General features: G+C 42.6%; 2 protein-coding genes across 2 annotated transcripts in view; one reads left to right on the top strand and one right to left on the bottom strand.

Moving 5' to 3' along the window:
* Positions 1–265: 265 nt before the first annotated feature.
* On the top strand, positions 266–3,492 carry LOC308084325 (uncharacterized protein). The gene is made up of 2 exons (XM_080426915.1): positions 266–484; positions 2,362–3,492. The coding sequence occupies exons 1-2, from the start codon at positions 375–377 to the stop codon at positions 2,657–2,659; spliced, it is 408 nt and encodes a 135-aa protein (XP_080283041.1). The 5' UTR covers positions 266–374; the 3' UTR covers positions 2,660–3,492.
* Positions 3,493–4,024: 532 nt separating this feature from the next.
* mtmr11 (myotubularin related protein 11) overlaps positions 4,025–11,325 on the bottom strand; it is a 39,265-nt gene continuing 31,964 nt past the window's right edge. The window contains exons 14-17 of the mRNA XM_080426896.1: positions 9,751–9,921; positions 9,087–9,305; positions 7,753–8,070; positions 4,025–6,279 (exon numbers count right to left, since the gene is read on the bottom strand). Coding sequence (XP_080283022.1) covers positions 5,827–6,279; positions 7,753–8,070; positions 9,087–9,305; positions 9,751–9,921 — 1,161 coding nt within the window. The 3' untranslated portion in view covers positions 4,025–5,826. The remainder of the gene's footprint in view (positions 6,280–7,752; positions 8,071–9,086; positions 9,306–9,750; positions 9,922–11,325) is intronic.

Raw genomic sequence — 11,325 nt, 5'->3', positions numbered from 1 at the left:
ACTTGAGTAAATGTACTTAGTTACTTTACACCACTGGTAATTACCCAGCTGAACAACAGCTGAGCCACTTTTTGCATGCAGACTCTGATGTAGGTGGACTCTGGAGAGAAGACAGCGACATAAAAAACAATCGCACAGACGAGCTTTGGTTTATTTATACCTTCATGATTCGCTAACCTCGTCCACCTGACTGGCACATGAAACTGGAGGAACGAGACCGCATTTGTTTTCGTCCCTTTTCTTGATATGCGGCTGGATGGCACGCTTTTCATTGGCATATATGTAAACGAGGTGGGTTTGGTTTCGTCTCAAAGAGACTGTAATGATAATGTGTGACCGACGCGAGGATCATAACGTTCCTCAGAATCCAGTGGATGAAATCTTTGCTGTGCCATGATATGATCTGCAACGGAATTATGGATCTGTTCTGGAGGATCTTAGCGGCTCTTAGCTTCGACTGTTTGAAAGATTTGACGTCTTCGAGGTGAGTGACTGTTTTTCCTCTGACAGCATTCTGGAGAATAGAATTAGTGTCATTTTCAATTAAATAAAAATTTTTTTTTTTTTTACATTTTCAGAGATAGTTAATTGCGGTAGTAGGCTTTGTATTTTTTTAAAGACCAATCCTATTATACTCATTGTCCAGTTTCATTTAAAAATGATGCCAGGGGAGAATAAAAAACAAATAGTAGCTACGCAGCAGATAGCCTACCTGTAGCTGTGGTCTATATAAATTCCTCAATGGAAGAGTAGGGAGACCATCTCCATTCTCCAACCATAGCCCGAATGGCTGTGATTTTACATAGGCTACCAAATGTATAATATCACAGCCACTGTAGGTGTGCAGCAGTGGTTGGAGATATATATAAATAGATAACAATTTATTAATTAAAATCAGTTTCGATTTGCAGCTTTAATAATTTCTTAAAGAAACAAATTAAAAGCCAATCCTAATGGAACAGACCTCAGTGAAATGGCCTTATTTCTTGGTCACTGTAGCCAACATTAAGCAACCAACAGAGGAAGTGTAAATCACCATGAGAATAGATGCAACAAGCCATTTAAAAAATCTGTACTATTTTATTATCATGTATTTGACCTTTAATTTATTTATTTAATGATTTGTTTCTCTTGTACTAGTTGGACTATGCTTATGGTTACATCACATGTAGCCTACCCTAGTTTTTTAATTTATATCACTAAGTCTTGTCCCCTAGGCTACCCCAAGAACATGTGAATGATAAACTGCTTTTGTGATGGGATAGATGAGGGTCAGCAATAGAACAAGTGAGAAAAATATGTGCAAAGAATATAAATTTGTACTGTCATGGCTTAGTTTTTGTGTTTCTGTATTTCGTTCTCTTTTTCTTTTCTCCTTTTTCTCTTTTCCCTTTTATATAGTTGTACTATGTTAGGTAACTAATTAGGCCTATTATTATTGTGTAGATTGATGATGATTTCATGTTATTGTTTGTTTTGTCTTCTCTGTTTTGTTATCATGTTTTCTTCTTAGTCATCATGACTACACAATCTACGACAGTGTTTTGCCATAACTCGGACGGTGCTGAGTCGGCTGAAGCAGACTTCTCAACGTTTGGCTCGGCGACTCGCTCGCCTAAGCTTGCTCGGCGGTGCCTCTCATGGCCCAAGTCTGCTTCAGACGGCGCGCCTCCATCGTGGACAAAAACTATACTTTATCGGCGAAAAAAGGGGTAGAAACAGCCAGTTCCTGTTCTTTCATTTCAACCAATCAGAAGAACACGGTATGTCATATTATTGATGACATAAGCATACTCCATATATGAGGATTTGCGGTTCTAACTATATTTTTGGGAGATCCACTGATCTGACCACCTTCCCACATCACGCCCTTCGCCGATAATGAAGCCGGTTGGACCCATATATGGGCATAGTGGTCGGATCGGAAGTTCTGGACAACCGGAGCTCCATATATGCCTATACCTATATATTCAGCATAGTGGTTGGATTGGCGGTTCTGGACAACCGCCTATCCGACCAGCTCGATGTGGCACACCTTTGGGTCGTCGGCGATACACATGCCGAGTTTGAAGTTGACACACGCACACACGCTCACGCATTTATAGTAGGATAGATTACACACCATGCACAGACCCATACAATTCAGACATTAACTATTATTTTATAGATTTTTTTGCTGTTTCTGCCTTTATTGATAGTACACAGTAGAGAGAGACAGGAAACTAGGAGAGAGAGACAGGAAGTGACACGCAGCAAAGTTCGTCAGGCTCGGGACTTGAACCCTCGACTTATGTGGTATGCGCCTTAACCACTAGGCCAGCGGCGCCCCAGACATCTAAGTATTTTATCTCCATCCCTCAGATCTCCCACCAAGCTGAGCTCCAGTCTGGACAGCAGCTCCTTAACTGGCTCTCTGTCCCTGGGACCCGATCTGCCCCACTGCCAATGCTGCATCTCCTATGATGCCCGCCTCAAACGCCTTTCCTGTGGCCATCATTACTGCGACACCTGCAGTGACCAGATCGTCAACCTGGCCTTTACAGACATTGAAGGCCTGTCCAACTACCCTTGCCCTGTGTGCAAGTCCATTCAGCAGCTCGGGGGTCTGGGGCCGTCCTGCTCAGGCTACTTCTATGGGCCCTACACCATCCTGCAATAGCAGCGTATCGGCACAGAACATGGCAGCCAGAGGGGATAAACCTGATGCTTTTACATATGGAAAAGGATGCAGGGTGAAACCTAATGTATGCTTTGTAATGAGTCATGACACAGTTGTGTGAAGTATACATTTTCCATTATGGTGCATACACACTATAGCGTTGACAAAGCTATAAAACGTCCGCGCGTGGCCAGCTACATGGCTGCCGAGGCGCCGCTAAAGTGTTGCTCAACCACACTCCGTATATTAACAGGGTAGAGTTAAATAGCACAGGGAAATGGTTAACAGCAAGAATGTGTTTTTCTTCCTTTTATGGAATGGAACAGGAATTGTAGGGAGAATGGTGAAACAAAATATGATTGATTGACGTTTCACTGCGTCATTGGAGCGCTGAAAGAAGTTGAAGCCAGCTCAACCTTTCTTTTGCGCCTGTCACGCAGCGGCATGTGTTGCTGTTGCTTTGTCGCTGCTAGTGTGAACTGTGAATGCTGCAGTATCGTTTCAGTTTTCTTCTGACGGTAAATCTAAACATTTTATTTGAGTCTGATTTTAATGCATTTCCACTGCCATGCTAGCTATGCGGGTGAGAAGAAATAGTCCGAAATAATGTTGTGCAGACTATTTCTTTTTACCTGTTATTGACCAATTTGCCCTGCACCTGAGTGTTTCTAGTGGATGTGCAAGCTCTTTTTTTATTTTATTATAGCTATGTTGCCATGTTGAGCAATGTTACCTTGTTTGTTCTCTGTGTTGTATATGGTGGTTAGGTATAGCTAATGGAAATACTAACATCCACTGGTTTTAAGTGCCAAGAATCGCCTCAGTATATAGTAAGTGGTAGGAAACCCACACTACCAAAAGTTGTAAATGTTGGTTTTCATTAAGAAATATTGATAATTTTAGTGCTGCACGGCACATTTTCATGAACCTTTACTTTGTTTTGACAGTGACGGTGTCCTACCACTTAGTATTCTTGAGAGCTATGACCTTATTAAAAGACTGCTCAGATGTGAGTTAAGGTGCAGAGTTCCATATTACTTAAATACAGCGGAATGTGGAAAGACACAGCTTTATGTGCTTATTTAATATTGTGTAAATCAAGTTTCTATTACTTCTTACTTTGAGTTAATCTGTGAAAGAGATCTGCACCTTAATTCTTAGTTTTAATGATTTGTTTTTAATTTGAAAGAGTCCTATTGTACAGTAAGTGCCATGCTATTTGTAAAGTGTTGCAGATCCTATTGTAAATATTTATTTTGTTGAAATAATAAAGTTTGTTAATGTCTACAGCTCTTTGCATGCCGTGATGAACTAAGTAATACAATAGAGATTATGAACTAAATACATTTTTTAATCAAGGTTATAACATGCTGATACAAAAAATATGTACATCTGGCAAAGTGAAGTTTGTACCAAAAACAGTGCAGAACTGCACCTAGAAGGTATATGGGCATACATGCTGGAGAATTCTTTAGAATTGTAGAACCACATCTTTATAGTCCATGCAATTAAATAGTGTCCTTGTGTTTTTCCATGAAAGACAAAGCAAATGCATTGGCATCGCATCCAGAAAGCTCTTAAATTGTAACCGACATGTGCTTTGATATTAAAACAATGAATATTTACAACAATGTCATAATTCATTGTGCTATCAAGTGAGGTACCTTTGAAAGAGAAGGTCAACATTAGGCATACATTTCTGTCAAATATGGATCCATTTAAAATAACAAAAATACATGCTTGTTTGAATACATACTGCAAATCCATGGTATGATTGATGCCAGTGTATCTGCTTGACATCCACATCATGCAAACAACATTTTGGCTTTTAAGGCCCAGTACCAAATACTTCCCTCAGTGATTTAAATAGTCAACCACATCCAAGTCATTGACCCAAATGCTAGCTGCATACTAATCCAGCACAACACAGGAAGCTGGATGCAATTAAAGTAAACACTAAACCCTTAGCTGGTAATAAAACCACCTTTGGAGATCATGGTTTGTTTCAGTCCCACAATAAGAAAATGTAGAGCAATGCATGATACTGTATAACTCAACTTGGTAAAAAAAAACACCTGAAATCACATTCATTCATAGCAATGTACTATATACAAACAGTGTGTGTGTACTCTGTAATGTATATACACTGCAATGGCCCTATGTGTCTCAATCATGCATTCTAAAATCTATATAATACTTCACAGGCAGTATCACAACCTAATATAATACATGGAACTGAATGTAGGCCTCTCACAGCTCTCCTGCATCTATGCAAGTGGGGAGATACAAGTACAGTACCAAAATAGCACATGCCCTAAATTCAAGTTAAAAAAAACAGTATATCTTTTGTTTTGCTTTTTCCCCTAGTGTCCACTTAGTGAACAATAGTCACAGCTATTGTCTATTTTTCCATTCCAACCAACTGAACACTTTTACACATTGGGACAACATGGTACAGCGAGGCAGGCTAAAAGCTAAGCTACATATTAAAAAATCTGTCTGTTGAAAGCTTTTGTTTTTGTTGAAAAATGACAACATGCTCACTGAGATGTGCCAAAAAAAAGAAAAGATGTGCTTCTGAAGCCCTCATGTCACCAACATTACTGAGCATCTTCCTTTTTTTGTAAGGGAAAACTGACATGGTGGTCAGGTAAAGCTAATGATATTAACAACCACCTGTTTTAAGTGCTAAGAATTTCAAACGTATAATGATAGACGGTCCACCGGATTGGACACTATTGTGGATGTACCATCATCTTTATTGTAGTTCAGACATCGTTGCAATTACATCTCTCCGTCGGGAGAGGGAGACAATGGACATGAATTTTTACATATTGTCGATTTAACTTAATTCAAAACTGGAATACTGAATATCAGGACTTTGTGTACAATAGTACAATATAATGATCATACTCTTCAGTACCTTACAGCTCAGATGATAGGTTGCAGAGTCAAGAGCACTTGTCCTGCAGCACTAATTGTTTAATCACTACTGCAGTTCAACACACGACACCTTCAACAAGATCTGGATAAACTCAGTATCTGCCGTCAGTGAGGTGACACATGGTCAGTTTGATATTGTGTGGGGGTAAAACTTTGTCACAGTCCCACAACAAGGGGGGCAATTGTCTAGATAATTTCTATGAGAAATGGATGAGGGTCAAGTCTCAGGAACCTAATGAAGGGCCATTGCTTTTGGTCAGCTTGCCGTTATTGGGCATCGGGTAGTAACGCTGGTCTTGGCGGGCCTCTGTCACTGAGGCATGGCCAAAGAGAAAGGTGTGCTTGCTGCTGCCACTGCTGTCCTTGTGGCCGGGCCTCGACAGCGGGGCAGAGGAAGGCAGAAGGGCCCTAGAGGTCTGGAGGTTAGTGGAGGTAGGAGGTGCCACTGGTCTGGTCACACCCAGGCCTTGAGACCTTGATGCTGGGAAGAGGAAGGTACCGTTGTTGGTGTTCTGATTGAGGTTGCCATCTGTCCGTCTGGGTTCAGCTCTCTTGCTGGGTGGGTTTGCATCAGTACTGGTGGTGGCGAGTGCTAGCTTGTCTTTGAGCTGTTGCACCTCCCAGGCAAGCTGCTCCACGGGGTGTGGGTGGTTAGACGAGATGGGGTGGGAGAATGCCTGGACACAACACAACACAGAATGCGGTTGATCTCAGTTGGTCCTTCACTATGAGATAATGAGTAGGTCTACTGAATAGCTGCAAATTGTTAAAGACGTGTACCTGTTACACTTAAAATGAACCAAAAACGTTGCAGATGTCTGGACTAAAGGTCTTAAAAAAGGTCCAAATAGCAGATGACTACTTGTGAGAAAATCATTAAAGGGCTTTCAAACTGGTGTCCCTCTTTAGGGCATATGATTATAGGCAGAATCAGGGAAAGATTTGAATATTTGGCGGTCTTCATTTTCAGATTCGGCCATGCACACGAAATACCCATTATGTGTGTCTGTGTCCCTTTTATGCCCATATATGGAGTTCTGTGTCAGGCATGCTCAAAAATGGAGTTTGGACCAGTCTCTGATGTCATTATTGATGACATCAGAGACTCCATATATGAGGAATTGCGGTTCTATCTGACCAACTTGGCGCTTCACGCCCTCGCCGATACGCACACACAGAGTTTAAGTCGGTCGTACCAGAAGTTCTGGACAACCAGATCTCTCTCTCTCGCGCACACACACACACACACACACACACACACACACACACACACACACACACACACACACACACACACACACACACACACACACACACACACACACACACACACACACACACACACACACACACACACACACACACACACACACACACACACACACACACAATTGTCAAAAATGTCCTAATTTGCAGCCCCCTGCTTAAACTTAAACTTAAGTGGAAGAAAATTTCCACCCACACTACCACTAGTCTATTGTAAACTTCACCATGGTGATCCTCTGACAGCCCAACAAAGGCTCCAAAACATGAAAATCAGGAGTTGTCAACCAACAGCTCCAACTGATCAGCACATCAAAGGGTCTGTATTATTCTCTATAGGCTACATACATCCTGTTATATACATAGTATAATGTGTGGAGGACGTGTATGCAACAAATTACATTCCATGCTGGGTGACTGACAGCTTTATTTTTAGGTCACTTTCAGCCATGTTGGGTTGAAGAGTTAAAGAGCCAAAGGCTTTTTGTTCATGGCCCAGGTTAAGCCAGAGAAAAAGGCATGTCAATATTTTGGTCGAGCAGATGGCGGCCAATCCAAAATAAGATTGAAGGCTAAATTTGACGATCAAACTCTTTTTGATTGACTGAGTACATTTTAAATGCTCTTAGTTGAAGCATGATTCTTTGTGGCAATAGGATTAAAGCTTCAGAAACACTTGCGCTTTTAAGCCCTCTTCACTGCTGACTCGTATTACAATATTGCAGCAGACTCGGGATGGTAGACCTTTGTGTTGTCCTTGGCAGTGGACCCAGCACTTGTCCGCCAATAATTTGGGTCTGATGCCCTAAAGATGGTTTGCGCATACATTACTACTGATCACTCATGTAATATTGCCATATGTAGCCAAAGGACACATTGCCTCATACCTGAGCATGGAGCGCCCCTCGGAGGTAACACTCCTTCCATACACCCACACAGGGACCCAGGAGGAGGGGCAACAGAGGCTCATAGGGATCGAGGGGTCCCTGGGGACCCATGGTGGAGGTGAGGCCCTGGGGCCCCTCAGTCAGGGCCCAGGCCTTCAGGAGCCTCTCCAAGCCAGGCAGGTTCTCTGATGATGGTGCCCTCCGGTGACTTTTTTTGTAAACGCCGGAGCTGCCGCTGCGCCAGGGAAGCAGGTTGGCAGGACAGGAGAAGGTGCCTCGAGAGAGGAGGAACACAGAGCCTGGAATAGTATCACTCAGCTGATGGAGGGAGGTAAAGGAAGAGAGGGAGGAATGGTAAAATAATGAATCGTTATACTGTAACTAGTAACACAACATTCTGGAGTGTTAAATTAACTCTGAGAGTAAAAATGTACCCATGGTGGCAAATTCATAAATTAATTAAATGAATTAGAACAGAAAATGTTTCATGCGCTTTAATGCGAACTATATGCATAATTCATAACCACCACAAGGGGGAGCAATGGTCTTTTGAAAATACTCCAGAGCAATTGCAAAAGCTCAGTATGCACAGATGAAACTATTGAGGAGCCTGAGAAAAATATACAACGTTCAACAAAACTAAACTTATGCTGATGACTTATTTTTCCAGTGAAAATTGGCTAAGACCACATGCACAGTTTTTTTTTACTATCCTTTTTTACATCCATGCAGTTAGAAAGTTATGACCTGGTAACCACCCAGTGCAACCTCAGTCCTACATATTGGCCTTCGAACAGCTCCAGTGGAGGATTTAGGGACTGATGTGTCTTGATCAAGGATATCTCATCAGCACATGTGGAGGAAGGGGAGCGTATTACCTATGGATGGTCTCCACTTTTCAGCTGGACCGGACAATTTAATTGATCACAAACCATTTGTATTGCACTGTTTCTCAATGTGTGGTCTGGGTACTCCCTGGGGTCATTGAGGGTGTTCCAGGGGTCCCTAGCTAAATGACGGATAGCCAGGAACCACATGGACCCTTACAGGACTGCAACTCAGAGAGAGTGCAAATTGGTTCCATTTTGTACACTCTCAGAGTTAAATTAACACTGAGGATTTTACAGTGTAGATTGGGGTAGGAGATCGTATTAAAATGGGGGTCCATGGCCTCATGCATATCAAACTGAGGATCCATAGAAAGGGTTGAGAATCAGTGGGCCATTGCCAGAAAGAAAAAAACATCTTAACTGACGACAAATAATCTGCTTTTCTGTCACACAACTGGCTGGCTCTAGGATTGAGGCGAGCTTGAGAGAGTGGATGACATTTACCCTGTGTGTGTCTGGGTTGGTGTTGAGGTTGCCGTTGAGCAGGGGTTGGAGTGGGGGTGTTGGAGGGATGGGTTGGGTGAAACGGGCCCGTCTCTCTCTACTGTACTGCAGGGCCCAGTCCCACACCGAGGGCAGAGGGGGGTCCGAGGGGTCCGGAGACGCGCCTCGAGGCAGCACGTCCCTCCAGCCGTTGACTGGAGTGTAGGTCTGAGTCAGGTGCTGTGGTACAAGTGACAAAGTTAGACATCGTTACGGTATCTTGTACAATGTTGAATCAGACTACGGATTTCTTACAGATGAGTGGAGACAGATGTATGCATAAGAACAGCTACAGTATTAATGTAATCCTGGGATTCTAGTGTGATGTCCTATTTGAGACTAAACATAAATCAAAAGACCCATGTATCCCCTATTTTGTACCTCAAAGCATGATTTGAATGAACATCAAATGGGGTTGTCAGAAACATTTCTCTTTGTTCCATTTCTATCACTGTACTCTTCTAAAACACTCATCCAAACACCCAGAGTTGAAAATATATCAACCAAAAAAAAAACTCCAGACATGAAGTAAAACATTTTGAGTTTGGGCAGGGCGCCTGCTGCATCTGCACCTTCCAATAAACACAAGCATGTCACAGTCAGACATAATGAAGTGGTCTCGTACCTGCGTGCGTTTGCACCTCTCGCGTTGGCAGTTGGCCAGGAAGCTGCTGAAGAGAGGCAGGTGGACACTGTCGTGCAGAGCCAGCAGGAAGTCACCTGTCAGCTGGAAGCGGGAGGGGTACTGGGCCAACAGCTGCCACACACAGTCCAGGAAGAGGAGGAAAACTGGAGCCTGGAGGGCAGAGGATAGGAGAGGAGAGGAGAGAATTATGTATTTTAATTATGTATTTCCACGCTTCACATCCTTAAAGGGAACACCGGCCAGCGCGCGGACCACGGCATCACGCTCATGTCACTATGACTCAGCCATAGTTCCCAATGCCAACTTGCAAGAGCTAACGGCGACTACCTGTGTCTGATCAAATCGCTATGCATCGCCTCACGTCTTTGGTAAAATCTGCATTGGAACACGTTACAAAGACAACAACTGGTGGTCAGCTGATGGCCGACAGTAACTCTCCAGGAGGAGGCACCTGTTTACAGTATATGGTCTTGTTATATGGTCGGAATAGAAACTGAGAATATGTCATAATGGCTATTCATTCCACATAGCCATTTCATTCAAGTCAATATTGCAATTATCTGTGTGCCCTATATTCATGTGTCATTAGCTTACTGTTCACTTCCCAATGTCTTATTTGCTCAGGCTGAACAACTAAACAGAGAGCTCTCCGTCACAACAACAACCTCCAGCAACAAATTGACTGTCAGACACAGATGCTAATGGGGCAGCGTGGTTCTGCAGGACTCTAACCATTTTGGTTGGTCTGCCTGTCTGTTTGACTGTAATAATAATAACAATAACGGTGAATTTAATTTAAAATGCACTTTACATTAGGGGCAATCTCAAAGTGCTACAATAAAAATGTAATGTCTGTGTGACCAGAGCTAATCACACAAACCGCTGGACCGATCAGCCCCTATTTAGTTGTACCACAAAGCATGGCTTGAATGAACATCAGGAGTGTTTCTCAGCAACTTTTTCAGCCAAATATCTGATTGTTCAAATTGTATCAACGTACTACTCAGTTTGATAGCCTGGCTCCAGCCCCTGAATCGCTAGCCTTGCATTCAGGGTCTGGTGACGCTGTCAAAGGCGTTTTCTCGGTTGAAAATCTAACTTGAGGCACTTGATCACATAATGTTTTATAGGCTGGCCACTTAACTCTTTAACTGCCAGAGGATATACAACTAAATAAGGCCCAGACTACCAGCGATTTTTCGATTTTCTTACCTTTTCAAGTACGGTAGTCACAGAATATTTATCTCCAGTATGATCGATCCCCTGATGGTTGCTAATCACGGAGGGTTTCACTGTGCTTCCGCCAAAAAAAATTCATCGCGACCTCCCGTTCGCTTGTTATACACGTTAAAAATAGCATGTTTCGGCAAAAATACATCGCAAAAAACAACAACAACACAGGAGCCGAGATACAGGATTTTTAAGTAATTAGGATAGTTAACCAGGTAAATGGTAAATCTTTGGATCACGTTATCTCCTGGTTCTGTGCGAAAAAACGAAGAAAAAATAACATGTCCAAACTCTATCTATCTATCTATCTATCTATCTATCTAT

Source organism: Gymnoscopelus braueri (genome assembly GCF_963280865.1).
Source record: "Gymnoscopelus braueri genome assembly, chromosome: 4".
Lineage (NCBI taxonomy): Eukaryota > Metazoa > Chordata > Actinopteri > Myctophiformes > Myctophidae > Gymnoscopelus > Gymnoscopelus braueri.
This window is presented reverse-complemented; position numbering and strand designations above follow the sequence as displayed.